Source organism: Vulpes vulpes, chromosome 13, assembly GCF_048418805.1.
Source record: "Vulpes vulpes isolate BD-2025 chromosome 13, VulVul3, whole genome shotgun sequence".
In the NCBI taxonomy this organism is placed as follows: Eukaryota; Metazoa; Chordata; class Mammalia; order Carnivora; family Canidae; genus Vulpes; species Vulpes vulpes.
In genome coordinates, this window is record NC_132792.1 from 122,786,953 (window position 1) to 122,803,933 (window position 16,981).

The 16,981-nt window shown below is 43.2% G+C and overlaps 1 protein-coding gene across 16 annotated transcripts in view; it reads left to right on the forward strand.

Moving 5' to 3' along the window:
* Window positions 1-3,601: 3,601 nt before the first annotated feature.
* The window catches only part of AHCTF1 (AT-hook containing transcription factor 1), a 77,490-nt gene continuing 64,110 nt past the window's right edge, over window positions 3,602-16,981 (forward strand). For 4 of the 16 annotated variants that reach the window (XM_072732788.1, XM_072732790.1, XM_072732789.1 and 1 more), the window contains exon 1: window positions 3,602-3,967. In XM_072732788.1, coding sequence (XP_072588889.1) covers window positions 3,637-3,967 — 331 coding nt within the window. In that variant the 5' untranslated portion in view covers window positions 3,602-3,636. Of the gene's footprint in view, window positions 3,968-4,191; window positions 4,369-7,116; window positions 7,224-16,981 lie in introns of those variants that run through there. The other 12 variants (XM_072732796.1, XM_072732800.1, XM_072732798.1 and 9 more) reach the window with 5 other exon arrangements.

Below are 16,981 nucleotides of genomic sequence, written 5' to 3' on the forward strand. Positions count from 1 at the left end.
ATCTCTGAAATCACATGGTTGTCTGTTGCTCCCAGGATGTGGTGAGGTCTGGAAACACTACCTCTTAAAACATTCCAAATGGAAATATGAGGGAGGGGCCACACTAGACATTACCATTTTGTAGGCTTTTTTTTTTTTCCCACCCCCAAACCTATTGACTATATAGATAGAAAGGGAATGAAGTTCTGAGCTGGGCACATGCTTCTCTTCAATCTCTGTAAGAGCCCTAGAAGGGAAGGAAGTAACGTTCTCCTTTCTTTCCAGATGAGAGAACAGGTTCAGAGATGAAAGTAATTCATTTAAAGTCTGGTTGCCATAAAGTAGAGAAAAAGATTAAAACCCAAGTTCAAGTTCTGACTCCAAATTACTATATTGTTGTCAGGACAGAGTGCTTCCTCCAGGAAGGGAAAGCTTTGAAGCCAGGGTTACCAAGGTCCATTCTGGGGAACACCCATGAGGCCAGATGATCTAAGAATATAAATGGAGTCCACTGTCATGTAACTTTGGGGAAATGTCAAGCCTATTAAAGGTTGTGAAGTATATATATGAGAAATGTTTGATTTTATTCAGTCAGCTTTTCCCAAACTCATTTGATTACCAGACTCAGATTTCCCCCCCCCCATTTAATAATTAACGTCTCTTGAAGCTAACAAATCAATTTACCATCTGCTTAAATGACTGAAAAAGACGAAAAAGGGTTGAAGGGAGCTTTAAAGTGAAGATTCAGTTTTCAAAAGGAATTTAAATAAGCAACTAGCAGTTATGAGGGTAACATTAAAAAGTGTGACATACAGTCTGCTCTCAGGATGATGGGGGTTGTGGGGGGAGGGAGTCAGAGGCAAACAGGGAAACAGACATAAAATCATGCAGTTAGCATAATTTTCAGTGCAAGTTCTTAGTAATGAATGTGGGCTAAAGCTGAAGGGAAGATTTGGGAGAGAAAAGAGGCTTGAGCTGTACCCCGAGGGATGCTGAGATTTAGATTAGGGGAGAGGCTGGGAGACACTGAAAGGCAGGAATATGTTTGGAGGATAGCTGATGTGAGATCATCAAGTGCAATGGTCAAGGAAGAATTCTCGAGACGTTTTTGGTGCAAAAGGTGTTTTTATTATAGCATGGGGACAGGACTCTGGGCAGAAAGAACTGCATTCTGATCACACGGGGTTTTCTTTCCTATGGAGGTGAAGGTGACGTTAGGGATCTAGGAGATGGAGTCTATAGGTTCCTGGAAGTCTGTTATTAAAATTTTGTTTTTCTTGTAAATTATTAAGATGGTTACATAGTATAGTGGAGTTTCAGATCCTCTATGACTATGATCTTTATCAGCAGACCATTTGTTTTCCCTTAGCCTTGTGTTGGTTCTTAGGCAGTTACTACTGCCTGAGGAATATCTTTTATATACATATATATATTGTGGGGGTTGTGGGGCGTCAGCTCACGTTTTGCCCTCAGCTTGCCTTTTGCTCTCTCATCTGAGTAAAGAAAAGGATCCTTAGGGGATCCCTGGGTGGCTCAGTGGTTTAGCGCCGCCTTCAGTCCAAGGTGTGATCCTGGAGTCCAGGGATGGAGTCCCACATCAGGCTCCCTGCATGGAGCCTGCTTCTCCCTCTGCCTGTGTCTCTGCCTCTCTGTCTCTGTGTGTGTGTTTCTCATAAATAAATAAATAATTAAAATCTTAAAGAAAGAAAAGGATCCTTAGAATTATGAGGGAAATAAAATAGGACAGGTAGGATGGGTCCTACCTATATGGTATGACCCAACCATTCTGTATGGTTATAGGTAACCATACAGAAACCATTCTGCTGGTGATGATGGAAGGAAAGATTACAATCTAATTTAGGGGGCACCTGGGTGGCTGGGTCTGTGAAACATCTGCCTTCGGCTCAAGTCACCATCTTCGGATTCTCAGATGGAGCCCCACCTCAGGCTCCCTGCCCAGCGCCGAGTCTGCTTCTCCTTCCCCTTCTCCTGCTCCCCCTGCTTGTGCTCTCTCTCTCTAATAGATTTTTTAAAATAAAATAAAATCTGATTTAGAAAGTCAATTAATCTGTATAAGCATGAGGAAATAGTCTTCTGAATTTTACAACTGGTGAGCCCTTAGAGAAAAGTTAATAGAGGTCTGTCTGACGAATCAATCCTCTAAATCCAGCCTCCTTTGCTCTACAGGTAACTGAAGCCCAGAGAGATCACTTGATTTTCCTGAGGTCTCAGAGTTGAGAACTCATGTCTACAACTACCTACAAGTTCAGTACTCATGGATGGAGCACAAAGTGGTGCCAGAGAAGGACGTATAGGATGGGGCGCAAGGCCACCACATAAATCAGCACATCTGCCAGACCAGTGATGTGTTGGAAAAGGTTTATTTAAAATAATGAAGACAGGGGCAGCCCGGGTGGCTCAGCGGTTTAGGGCCTGCCTTTGGCGCAGGGGGTGACCCTAGAGACCAGGGATCGAGACCTGTATCGGGCTCCCTGCGTGGAGCCTGCTTCTCCCTTTGCCTCTCTCTCTGTGCTTCTCATGAATACGTACATTAAAAATCTTTAAAAAATAAGATGATTAAGACAGGCAGCATCCGGGTGGCTGAGTCCAGCACCCGCTCCCTGCATGGAGCCTGCTTCTCCCTCTGCCTGTGTCTCTGCCTCTTTCTGCATCTCTCGCGAATAAGTAAATAAAATCTTTTTAAAAGTAAGACAACCAAAAACCCCTTTTAATTCTGGCCTTCCAGATTAGCCCAGCACCTCTGCAAATCTGTTGCTGAGTGTAGAGGCTGCTGTCAACAAAGAAACACACATGACAATAAAAGAAAAGGACAAACTTTCCTGGTAAGGGAAGCGGTGTTTACAACCAGGGACAGGATCGGCTTCCATTAGTTTGAAACGCGTTTGGGGCTGGGACTAGCCCCAAAGACATTAGCAGCAAATTAAAGACATTCCACAGTGAAACCCCGGGGCGACCAAAACGCTGAGGCAGATTTGGGGTAAAACTAGGAAAAAGATAAGACAAGGCGGCGTGACACCTGCGGCCGCGAAAGCGAGCGCGGGCATTCACGAGCACACGGGGGGGAGACACGCGTTTCCCGTCCGCCCACGTCGGGCACCGCGAGTCGGAGCACCGGGAAGACAAGCCCCCAGCGCAAACGCGCCAGCCACGGGGGCAGGGACCACCCCCACGCCGCCAGCGAGAAGGGCCACACGCTAACGTGGCGGCCGCTCTCCCGCCACAGGAGCCCCCGCCCCGCCCACACGGGCGGGACCGCGGGCAGAGACTACCACTCCCAGCTCCGCGCGCGAACGCGCACCCGGCCGCCGCAGCGGGATGGCGCGCAAGGCATCGCGGGACTTGTAGTTTCACCCCCCCCCCTCGCCTCCCAGCCGCTCTTTGGAGGCGGGGAAGATAGTTCTATGTAAATGACCAGCCCGGGCCCGGCTGGCTTCTCTTCCCTTCCTTTCCCTACCCCCACCTCCTCCTCCTGCGAGAGTTTGAAAATTCCCGCGGAGCCGGCGCCGAGGCCGGAACACTCGCGAGAACTCAGCTCTCCGCGCCGCGATCTCCTTTCCGTCCGCTGCCCTCCCCTCCGCGCCCCGCCCCGCCCCACCCCTCCCGGGGTTATAAGGCTCGGTCGGTGCGCCCGGGGTAATGCTTAGAGCAGGGCCGGAGCCGGCGGGCCGCGGGAAGCAGAGTCGCGGGGAGGAGGACCCGGAACCGCGGCGCGGGCGGCGGCGGCGGCGGGGTCTCCGATCCGCGGACCGGCCTGCAGCCGGCGGAAGCGCCCCCGGGGCTGTGCGTCTGCGGCGGCCGGCGAGGTCGCGGGCGGAGGCTGGCGGGGCGGCGGCGGCGTGCGCGCCCTGCCTTTGGCGGCCGTGTCTCCTGGGAGATGCTGTGACGGACCCGCGCGGGAGGAGCTCGCGCGCGGCCTCGCGGCGCCTGCACTCGGCGGCCGGGCTATCGGGCCGCCCGCCCTGCGCAGGTAGGGGAAGGGCGGGGGGGCCGGGCCGGCGCGCGAGGGCGGGTCCGCGCGGCCTGGGCCTCAGGGCCGCGGGCCTCCCCGCGCGGGGCCGGGGCCGGGGTGGGGGCGGGCGCGGGGGCGCGGGGGCGGGGAGCCGGGCTGGCGGGGCAGGGCGGACGGGCGGGCGCGGTTGGCGGGGGGGGGCGGCGCGCCCAGGGGGCCCCCGGGGCAGCGGGTTACATAACCACCGAGCGGCGGCACATGGCGGCGGAGCGGCGTTGCGGGGTCCACCTTCCGCGCCGGGCCCGCGGCGTGCCCTGGGCGGTGGAGACCTTGGCCGGCCTGGCCCCGGGCGAGCCCTCCGGGCCTCGGGGCGGCTTGCTGGTCGCCGTGTGCTCCGCATGCTCCTGGGCCTGGCTCGGGTAGGTGGGCGCCGCGGGAGGGGCCGAGCTGGGGCTCGGGCTGGGGCGGTGCGGCGAGGGGCCGGCTGGCCTTGGAGCGGCTGCGGTTCGCCGTCCGGCTGCCCCAGCCCTCCCCACCCCAAACTCGAGGACGAGTACTCTGGTTACTAGTTGACACCGGGCTGGGGGGTGGGGTGGGGTGTGCGTGGTTTGTTCGCAGCGCCCCCGAAGTCCATGCGGGGTCCCCACTCGCGGTTACGGCCTTTCACATCGGCCGTTTGAGAAGTGTTTGGAAGAACCTGGGCCCTTGAGGAGGAAACCTAGGCCTCTTGGAAACTCCAAACTTCACTTTATTCTGAAATATCCTAAAGAGCCGGTAGTTCTGACCGACGGGGTCAGAGGCCAGGGATGACAAGCCCGCGCGTCCAGTTAATGCTGGAGGGATGCTCCAGGGAAGGCTGCGTGCGTTCTCGCCAAACTGTAATTATTGATCGTGTTTTTCAGTAACCTGCTGCCAAGGTGTCACCAGTTCGCAAAACAACTCAGATGATTTGAAAGAAAATTTTTAGAACACTGTTCTATAGCAGTGTGGAAATAGACACATCTTCTTGATTTAAGAGGAAACAGAACATTGTTTCTTTCTCTCCTGACCGTGAGAATTTTCAGCGCCTCCTAATCTTTCTTCAGGACGAAGCCTGACTTTGCTAGGCTAGGTCGGCAGTCTCCGCAATGCCCGTTCTGCTGTCCAGGCTCTACTCACAGATTTATGCTTCACCAGTTCCAGAATCCTCCCCATTCCTCGTCCCATTTTCTTGAAGATGTACTTTCGTGTTCCTTTGTATGTGACCTTCAGCCTGGAGCGCCATCCCTGCTTTATTCAAGTTCTGAAATTTCAAATTCTCAGCTTCAATGCCATGTTTTCTAGTCATTCTTTCATTTTCCTTTATCCCCCATCGTGTATACCACATTTGTACCATGTATTGTCAGATATTCTAAGGGTTGATTATGTATCTCCTTCTAGAAGGTAAACTCTGAGGTCAGGAAGTGGGTCATCTTTGTGCCCTTGCGTTCCTGCACAGCACAGCGATGTTTTAAAAGTACTTGGAGATTAATAAAAGTTTGAATTAGGTTTGAAAGCGCAGCTACTGAAAGGCTGGAAGTTTTTGAGTTCACTGGCAGCTTACAGATACATTATAATTCTGTCTTTTGAGAGTCCCAGAAGAAGTAAAAATGCATACAAAATGTTCTGTAGAAATGTTTATTCAATATATGTTACAATATAATTATTGAACCTCTAGGTGAGGGTTTATTTGCCTGTGGTGGCATTCAGCTGCTTTCAAGGATATGTGTATTTCCCACAACTGATTTGTGGCATTCTGTGTTATAAAATTTTTCCTAGTAATTTCGTGAATTTTGTTTCACTTCTTAGTACTGAGGCAATATATATTTATTTTATTTATTTAATATTTTATTTATTCATGAGAGACACAGAGAGGCAGAGACAACAGGCAGAGAGAAGCAGGCCCCATGCAGGGAGCCCAATGTGGAACTTACTACTGGGTCTCCAGGATCATGCCCTGGGCAGAAGGGAGATGCTCAATTGCTGAGCCACCCAGGCATCCCAAGACAATGTATATTTAAAAATAAATTGGACCTGATACTGACAAATGTTGATACCTTTCTTTCTTCTTCTTCTTCTTCTTCTTCTTTTTTTTTTTTAGATTATTTATGTATCTTACTGAGGGGGCACAAGCAGGGAGTAGTGGCAGAGAGAGAGGGAGAAGCAGACTTCCCATTGAGCAGGGAATCTTGATTCCCGGCTCAATCCATCCCAGGACCCTGGCTGAGCTGAAGGCAGACTGAGCCACCCTGAAAAATCGACTTTATTTTTTAGAATCATTTTAGGTTCAGAGCAGAGCTGAGTGGTAGGTACAGAGAGTTCTACTATATACGCTTTCCTCGCTCCCACTCATGCATAGCCCCCCCCCCCCCATTATCAACATCCCCCATTAGAGTAGAACGTTTGTTACAATAGTTGAACCCACATGGGCACATTGTTATTACCGAAATCCATAGTTTGCATTAGGGTTCACTCTTGGTGTATATTCCATGGGTTTGGACAGATGTATAGTGATATGTATCTACTATTACAGTATCATTCAGAGTATTTCCAGTGTCCTAGAAATCCTCTGTCCTGCCTAGTCATCCCTCCACCACTGCTAACCCCTGGCAACTATTGATCTTTTTACTGTCTGTGTAGTTTTGCCTTTTCCAGAATGTCACATAGTTGGAATAATGCAGTATGTAGCCTATTCAGATTGGCTTTTTTCATTTAATAATAATTTTTCTAATTCCTCCATGTTCTTTCATGGCTTGATAGTTCATTTCTTCTGTAAAGCTTTTTTTTTTTTTTTTTTTTTTTAATTTTAAGTACTCTCTATGCCCAGTGTCGTGTCAAGACCCAGAGATCAAGAGTTACCTGCTCTACCTACTGAGTCAGCCAGGTGCCCCTTGCTCATTTCTTTTTAGCAGTACATTGTCTAGATGTTCTACCTTTTATTTAGCTGTTCACCTACAGAAGGACATGTCAATTGTTTACAAGTTTCATCAGTTTGGAGGAAAAGCTCTGATGACATCTGTGTGCAGTTTTTTTGTGTGTGGATGCAAGTTTCCAACTCCTTTGAGTAAATAACTAAGAAGTAGGATTGTTGGATCATATGGTGAGAATATGTTTGGTTCTGAAAGAAACTGCCAAACTATCTTCCACAGTGGCTGTACCATTTTGGATTCCCACCAGTGAAGGCGAGTTCCTGTTGCTCCACATCCTTACCAGCATTTGGTGGTGTCAGTGTTCCGGATTTTGGCCATTCTAAAAGGTGTGCAGTGGTGTCTCATTGCTTTGATAAGAATTTCTCTGTTGATATATGAAATGGAGCTGCTTATGTGCTTACTTGTTATCTGTGTATCTTGTTTAGTGAGTGTTTGCTAAGGTCTTTGGCCATTTTTTAATTGGGTTGTTTTCTTGCTGGATTTTAAGAATATTGAGTTTTTAAAAATTGATCTTATTTGTTTAACATGTCTATTTCTGTTCCCTGCTAGTATCTTTGCTGTCCGAATTTACTATGTTTTAGATCTATTAGTTGCAAGGCATTGTGATTCTCTGGAATTCACAGGGACAAGATATGATTTTTGCCTTAAGGAATTCATACTATAGGGGGGAATTACAGGCAAACACAAGGAACAAGTTTCAAAAATAATATTTATGATTGCTAACCTGAAGGTGGAAAGGAGAGAGCTCAGAGATAAGATTAAATGGGAAAGAATGGGTCTACCCAGATTGCCCTGGGAAGTTAGTCTTTGATGGATGGGATTTTGGCAGATAGAGATGAAAGGGGGATAAGCATAAAAGAATGAACGTCCTAGGCAGTAGCAAACTGATGATGGTTTTGGAGGATAGTACTGTAAAGATAGTCTGGAGATGCCAGATTTGTGGAGGACCTTCTTCATTGCCCATGGCTGAAGATGTTGGTTTTTATGAGCAGTAGGGAATCATTGAAGGGTTTTCAGAAGGGAGTGACATAATCTATCTTTATCAAGCTTTATCTGCTTTATCAAAAAGATGAACACATTTTTTATTTCAATGGCAGCCAGCACAGTGTCCTGCTCTGCCTACCTAGACTTTGAGAAGGAATTGAAACTTTCAGAGGTTGCTGTTGCTGACATGTCATAAAGGCTGGAACTCTACTTAATATTGTACAATACTGAGCATAGCTGCTTAATGTATATCTGTGAACATACACGTCTATGAGATGTTGTAATAGTATAATTTTTAAAAGTTCTTTTTGAAAAAAAAAAAGTTCTTTTTAATGTGCTTAAAATGTTAAAATTCATACTGTAAATTTGTGATTTGAAAGGTCTTGAAGCCAATTTTTGCCCTGTTGATTCAAAGGCTAATGTGGGCATTTGAAAAAGTTTCTCTTTCATTCTCTGAACACTTTTTTGAATTCTTTTGTGCCAGGCACCATGATAAGCTAAGAAAGAGTTGGAGAGCTAGGTATTCACATTTTCTTAGAAGCTTAGATGTGACGCGAAGACAAAGTATATAAGTTCAACATTACATGTACTAGTTAGTGGTAGAACCTGGACTTAAAGCCATTTTAAACTCAAAGTTCGTGTCTTTTCTAGTACTCTGGATGGAACCTGCGGTTATTGTTTGACTTCTTGTTTCTCAGATACTAAGAGCTTTGAGAAATTATTTTTCCTCTTGAAACAGGCATCAGTGTTATGGAAGTTAGAGAAACACTGCTCTAATTCTGGTGGAACTAAAGGGTAAATTCCTTTAGTTATGTAGAAACTGAGTCTAAACTTGCAGGACCAAGAAGTGAATTATAATTGTTATCCTAATCCTAAGAAACAATTGAATAAAGAGGGAAGTGGGGGAGATGAAGATAGAGGAGCACTTAGGAGGAATCTATGGTTTCAGCATTTCATTTTTGTACATCCAGTATTTTAGCATAAAATAAGCATTTAGTATTGGTTGAATGAATTAAGAAATAGACTCAGTTGAAGAACTGATTATCCACTGAATGTGGGAAGTTAAACAGGATCGCTAAGGAAATTAGCAGCCTCAAAGATTCAATGTTTTAGAGTCTTTAATTTCTAAATTTCTAAGGATAGCACTAAACGTTATAATATTAACCTTTTGTGGAAATACCTGGCCACAGGACAGATCTTGGTACCTGGTGACAGGACAGTGTACTTGTGGTTGCTATATTGGGTATGCTTGGATGCATGGTATTGAAGTGGCTGCAAACCATCTTGTTACCGGCCTGAGGTGGAAGGCATCAGCTAGAGCAGAAGTGGCATCTCCAAAGTGGAGCTTTGGAGATGTATGGCTGCACCCTGGATGTACCTGTACAGAAGTCTATCTGTGTTACAGACTTGTGACTGGGCCTAGCAGAGAGAAGATCATGGATCAACTTAGGACAAGTACTTTTACAGAAAAGTTGGGCTGCAAGTGTGCTTGAGAACCAGATAGTGAGCTCCCGCCCCGGCCAAGCAAGCATATACCACATCTGCTGACTATTGAGTGTTTCAAAGCTTCAGCTTCAGTGGAAATAGCATCGGGTCTCTTAAGAAGCAGACCAGAGCACACCTAGTTAAAACTCGCCACACTCTGGCCAAGGTCCAAACAGTGCCCACTGCAGGCAAGGAGAAACTGCAGAGGACTGACTTGAGGGAACGAGCAGCCAAAACACCAGCAGCACAGTACATACAGGACACACCAGGACACTTCCTGAAGTGTCAGGCCCTAGATGGTATATGACTTCTTCTTAATAAAGTCATTACTCTCAGGAGCAGGAAACAGGAGCTTTCTTAACACACTGAAGACAGAGGCTTAGACAGAATGCCAAGATGGAGGAATTCATCCACCAAAAAAGAAGAAAAGGTCGTGGCCAGGGAGCTATTGAAGCAGATAGAGGTAATATGCCTGAGCCAGAATTTAAAGCAACATTCATAAGGATACTAGTTGGGCTGGAGAGAGGCATAGAAGACACCAGGAAGTCCCTCACTATAGAAATAAAAGACCTAAAAACTAGTCAGGCTGAAATGAAATGCTATAACTGAGATTCAAACCTGATTGGATATGATGACAAAGATGGAAGAAACAGAGGAACGAATAAGTGACATAGAAGGTAAAATTATGAAAAATAAGCTGAAAAGAACAGAGAAAAACATTGGATCATGAAGATAGACATAGGGAACTCAGTGACTCCATAAAGCATGATAACATTCATATCATAGGAGTCTCAGAAGAAGAGGAGAGGGCAGAGGGGGGCAGAAGGTTTATTGAGAAAATTATATCTGAAAACTTTCCTAATTCGGGGAAGGAAACAGACCTCCAAATCCAGGAGGAAAAGAGAAGTCATATCAAAATCAATGAAACTGCTTTCGCAGTTTGGCACACCAATGCCAAAACACGTTGTAGTTAAATTTGCAAAATATAAAGAAAAAGTCCTGAAAGCAGCAAGGGGAAAAAAGTCCCTAATTTAATAAGGGAAGATCTACAAGATTGGCAGTAGATCTAATCAGAGAAACTTGGCATGCCAGAAGAGAGGGGCACGATATGTTCAAGGTGCTGAATGGGAAAAATAGGCAGCCAAGAATACTCTATCCAGCAAGACTGTCTTTCAGAACAGGAGGAGAGATAGTTTCCCAGATGAAAAACTAAAGAAGTTTGTGACTACGAAACCAGCCCTACAAGAAATATTGAAGGGGATTCTTTGAGAAAGAAGGACCAAAAGCAGCAAAGACTAGAAAGGAACAGAAAATCTCCAGTTACAGATTAAGAAGTAATACAGTGGCACTAAATTTACATCAGTCAGTACTTACTCTGAATGTAAATGGGCTAAATCCTCCAATCAAAGGACATAGGGTGTCAGAATGGAGTAAAAAAAACATATGCTGCCTATAAGAGACTCATCTTAGACCTAAAGACACCTGCAGATTGAAAGCAAGTATGGAGAACCATTTATCATTGCTAAAGGACATCAAAAGAAAGCCAAAGTAGCCATCCTTATATCAGTCTTTTAAACTAAAGACTGTAACAAGAGGTGAAGAAGAGCACCATATCATAATAAAGGGGTCTATCCAGCAAGAAGAACTAACAATTGTAAATCTTTATGCCCCCAACTTGGGAGCACCCAGATATTTAAGACAAGTCTTAACAAACATAAAGGAACTCAGTGATAAAAATGCAATAATGGTATAGGGGTCTTTAATGCCCCACCTACAGCAATCTAAGCAAAAAATCAAGGAAATAGTGGCTGTGAATGACACACTGGACTAGATGGACCTAACTGATCTATTAAGAACATTTCATCCTAAAGGAGCAGAATATGCTTTCTTTTCAAGCGCACATGGGGCATTCCCCAGAATAGATCACATGCTAGGTTACAAACCAGGCCTCAACAAGTACAAAAAGATTGAGATCAGCGGTGCCTGGCTGGCTCAGTCGGTTAAGCATCCGACTTTTGATCTCAGCTTAGGTCTTGATCTCAGGGTTGTGAGATCAAGCCCTGCGCTGGGCATGGAGCCTGCTTAAGATTCTCTCTCTGGGGATCCCTGGGTGGCGCAGCGGTTTGGCGCCTGCCTTTGACCCAGGGCGCGATCCTGGAGACCCGGGATCGAATCCCACATCGGGCTCCCGGTGCATGGAGCCTGCTTCTCCCTCTGCCTGTGTCTCTGCCTCTCTCTCTCTCTCTCTCTCTGTGACTATCATAAATTAAAAAAAAAAAATCAAAAAAAAAAAAAAAAGATTCTCTCTCTGTCTCTCTCTCTCTCTCTCTCTCTCTCTCCCTCCCTCCCTCTCCCTCCCCCTCTCTCCTTCTGCCCCTACATCCCAACTCCTGCACTCTTTCCCTCTCTCTCTCTTTTTCTTTTTTTAAAAAAGATGATTGAGATCATACCATGGGTATTGTCCATCACAACGCTGTCTTTTTTTTTTTTTTTTTTTTTAAAGTAGGCTCCACACCCAACATGGGGTTTAAACTCACGACCCTGAGATCAAGAGTCATACCAACTGAGCCAGCCAGGCGCTCTTCCAGTCACAGCGCTAAGAAACGTGAGGACAATCACAAGAAAAACACTGGAGAGACCACAAAGCCGTGGAGGTTAAAGAACATCTTACTAAAGAATGAATGGGTCAACCAGAAATTTAAAGAAGAAATTTTAAAAAAATACATGGATACAATGTACTTGGAAGCTCTTAACCCCTGAAAGCATAAAAGGGTGCTTTAGCCTATAGTCTACACAGCTCTGGGCTCTGTTTCTGATGGGTTAATGCAATAGATACTCATTGTTGAATTTATTTTGATGTAAAGTAACAGAAGAGTAATAAAAATTACCCACTGGTAAATTCAGGATTAAATTGTTACAAAAATTCTACTTCCTTTTATTTTATTTTAGGAGGTTCTACCCCCAACATGGGGCTAGAACCCCAGGATGAAGAGTTGCATGTTCTACTGGCTGAGACAGCCAGGCGCTCATACTTCCTTTTATTTTAGATTAGTGGTGGATTTATATAAATTTTATCTTTTTAAGGTTTTCCTTACATTAGGCTGTTCTTTTACAATTTAAAGTTTTTGGAATTTATATTTGGAATTTAGTGATTATGTCAAATGACTCTGTGCACCCTCTGAGATCATGATTCTTGTCCCTTGAGTTTTCTTTTTGAGATGATTGTGTACCCCCTGCTCTGAAAGTTATTAATTTTCATATCAATTTTCACCTTCAACATCCTCTTTTGGGGTTAGCCACTGAAGCAGTTTTTTTCCTCAAAAAGCAGTGTTATATGCTGTGCTTCTCAAAACGGTGGGACCAGTGATACAGAGATGAGACAGGGTGCCCGAAACCATAGGACAGACAAGGCATCAATTTTACCTGAAGATTTAAAAGTCTGGTTAATGGCCCAGAACATAAAAGTTGCTTCATAGATTATAGCCTCCTCTCCCTCACCACTCTTTGGGGTAGGGGGTTGCCTTCAGATCTTTTATCCATGTATAATTTCCCATTTCTGTATCATACTGAGGAGGAGCTTTTACGTTTTTTTGTGTTTTGTTTTGTTTTCCTGCCCAGCAGGGATGGCTAAATTATCTCAGGATATTATTAAAAATTTATTTTCCATCTGGTATATAATTTTCACAGCAATTTGAAATGTCATTTTTGTTGTAAGTGGAATAGTTCAGTCTCTGGTCTCTTGGCTTTCATTCATTTATTATTCTATGTTGATTATTTTTTTTAAGCTTCTCCAAGAACCAGCTTTTGATTTCACCGATTTTTTTTTTTAACTACGATTTTTCTGTTTTATTAACTTCAGCTTTTATTCCTTCCTTCTGATGCTTCTGGGTTTGATTTGTTCCTTTTCTAGTTTCTTAAGTTTGAAGCTTAGGTTACTGATAGGAGATCTTATAGACATTTAGTGTTATGAATTTCCCTATAAGCATTGCTTTAGGCTGCATCACAAATTTTAGTATGTCATATTTTCATTTTCATTCAGTTCAAAATACCCTTCTTCCTGAAGGAATTTCTTTAACATTCCCTTAGTCCATATCTGCTGGTGACCATCTTTTTAACTCTCGTATGTCTGAAATGTCTTTGTTTTGCCTTCATTTTTAAGGGATATTTTCACTGGGTCTAGAATTCTAGGTTGACAGCCTTTTTTTTTTTTTTTCCTTTCCAAACTTAAAATACATTGTTCACCAGTTTGACTTGCATCATTTTCCATGAGAAGTCTCTTGGTTGTTCTTGTTCCTCTTGGCAGTGTGATACTTTTATGATTTTCTCTTTGTCCCTTGACTATATGTGTTTTGATGGCATTTCTTCAGTTTCTTGTGCTTGAGATTTATTGACCCCCTAAATGGTTTAGTTTCATCAAATTTGGCCATTAGTTTTTAAATATTTCTGTCCTCGGGGATCCCTGGGTGGCTCAGCGGTTTAGTGCCTGCCTTTGGCCCAGGGCACGATCCTGGAGTCCCAGGATCGAGTCCCACATCAGGCTTCCAGCATGGAGCCTGCTTCTCCCTCCTCCTGTGTCTCTGCCTCTCCCTCTCTCTGTGTGTGTCTATCATAAACAAATAAATAAATAAATCTTTAAAAAAATTAATATTTCTGTCCTCTTTTTTTGGAGATTGCGGTTTTATATTGGGGCACTTGATATGGTGCCATAACTCATTGATGATCTGTTCTTTTCCTTTCTGCCCCAGTCTTTTTTCTCTTTGTGCTTCATTTTAGACTGTTTCTACCATGGATGTTTAAGCCCAGTGGTGCTTTCTGTGTCTATGAATCCCATTTAGTATTTCTCATTTCTAGATGTTTGATGCGGTCTTTTTTTTTTTTTTTTTTTTTTGGTCTTAACATGCTTATGCTTTCCCCTATTATCTTGGACATAGGGATTATACCTAAACTAATTCACTTAATGTTCTCATCTACTAATTCTAACTTCTGTGTCATTTCTAGGTCTGTTTCTTTTGGTTGGGGTTTTTTAAATTATTATTATGGGGCATATATATTTTGCTTCTTTTGCATGCCTGACAATTTTTGATTGGATGCCAATGCACTGTGAATTTCACTTTCATATTCTTGAGCCTCCTTCTGGGGTACAGCTAAGTCATTTGGAAACAGTTTTATTCTTTAGAAGCTTTTTCAGATGAACCAGAATGGCCTTTAGACAGAGGTAATTTTTCCCCCCACTGCTGAAGCAGTCAATACCTTTCTGAGTACTCAACTGAGTGCCTCATGTATTATGAGAGGTTTTTTTTTTGTTTTTTTTGTTTTTCCCATTCTGGAACTACTACTGGCCTCGTGTGAGCTTTGGGGATTGTTTCTCCTGTGACTCATTCCTTGGCCTCTGGTAGTTTCCTTCCACCCTTACACGGATCATAGGAAGGTTCAGGGGACCCCACTGTGGATACCTGGAGCTCTTTTTGTATTTCAGACCTCTGTCTGATCTCTATTGTACCTGACGCCTTCTATCTATCATCCTTTAAAATGCCATTTTAGGGAGAGTTTATTTGTGGTAAACTCTGTTTTTGTTTTTTCTAAAAATGTATTTCACATTTAAGGATAATTTCAGTGATATGTAATTATGTGTTGACAGCTATTTTTGGGTAGAATTTTGAGATATTCCAGACTTCTGGCTTCTGCTGTTGTCAAAAAGGCATTCTTACTTATTCTACCTAGGGATTAACTGGTCTTTCTGATTTCTGAGAATTTGTGTGTCTACAGATCTGGGAAATATCTTAGATATTGCTCCTTCTTTACTATTTAGTATTATTCTTTGAGAGATTCTGAGTAAACATGTAAGATCTTCTCCCTTTCTTACCTGTACATTTTTTTTTTAAGATTTTATTTTTAAGTAATCTCTAAACCCATCATGAGGCTTGAACTCATAATCCTGAGATCAAGAGTCTGTTGCTCCACTGACTGAGTCAGCCAGGCGCCCCTCTTCTTTTGCTATAACTTTCAAATACTTAAATTTCTTTGTCTCTCTGTCCTACATTCTGAAAAAGTTTTGAGGCTCTCTAGTATGCTATATTACTTTTTTTTTTTTAGTTTGTTTTTGTTGACTAGGTACAAGAGAACTGTTTGAGTGGAGACAAAAGAATATTTGTAAGTTATAAAGAATCACAATGCAGTGAATACCTACCTGTTTTCTCACCATCAAGTTTCGTATGCCTCTCCGTTCCAGCCCCTTTCCCTCCTCTCCAAGTAACTACTATTACGATTTTCATGTTTGTTTCCTTGTTTCATTCAAGTTTTGCTATAAATGTTTGTATTCTTAGATATTATTTTGCTTGGTTTTCATAGCCTTTTAAACTTTATGTAAATGTAATCATTCTGCAGGGGTTTTTGCTCCTTTTATTGTTTATTATTATATTCTGACATTTGTCCCTACTGTTGCATGTGCTGTAATTCTTATTATTCATTGAGGGTTTTTTCTTGTTGAGTTCTAAATTTAAAATTTTTCATTATGCAAGTTCTGCTATTTTTTCAAATCTACTTGACCATTTTAAGGTTTCTTTCTCATTAGCAATTTAGATCTTTATTGCTATGTTTTTTTACCATATAAAACATATTTTCTGTTCTCTGGTCATTTTCAATATCTGAAAACTTTGATAAATTGATTCTGCTGTCTGTTGATCATAGTATCCTTGCTATAATAGTTTGTTATTTTGACTGTGAGTCATTTTCTTTGGCATTTCATCTTTGAGAACCCTTTGAGGTTCCAGAGAATATTTAGTGTGGTGTCTATGGGTTGTGTGGAGCATTACGAACCTGAGAAAAATTTATAAAAAATTCTTCCCTGAGTGTTTTCAGATAACATAACTTGAATTCTGGCCACCAGTTTGTATGAAGGGAAATTTTCTGACTAGGCATGGTCGAAATGGGCAGCATTATTGCTCCTATCCTGCACAGTGTGTGCTTCTCTCACTGATTTTTATGCTGATGGTATAGCCTTATGGAGTTCAATGGGGTGGGGAGGAGACTCTTAGCTTGCCTTGGCTCTCTTAGTCCTAAGCTTTATCTCCTGCCTCTCTGTATCTCAAGAGTCTCAAAACAAAATCAGAGTCCCCACACTAGATTTAATAACCAACCCTTGAGGCCCAAGCCAGCTAGAGTCTCCCAAAATTCCTATGGTCTTCACATTTGGCTTTACCAACTCATTCAAAAAGAATTTTAACCATCATTTTTGGTTGTTTACAATAGATGGGTCATTCCAGGAATCTAATCTTATGTATATTGGAAGTAAAAGATAAATTTCTATTTTTCTTCTTCTGTCTAGTTAAAGACATGTCCCAGACTCAATTCCTGAGGTTATATTTGGACATTTTTATGGACTTTATCCCCTTTTCCTGTAGGAGTAATTTTTCCAGAATGGCTGTTTTTCCTGTTTATGTGTGAAGTGTTCTTTGAGAGTAGGTCAGGCAATAAGATTAATTACATTATACCAGTTTTCAAATAATCTAGGGAATCACGTATATCCTTAGAACATCTGGCTTAATAAATCCTTATTCTCCTAAGGCAGTTGGGAAATACTTTCTTAGGAGGGAGTACCTCAGACCCAGAAGCACAT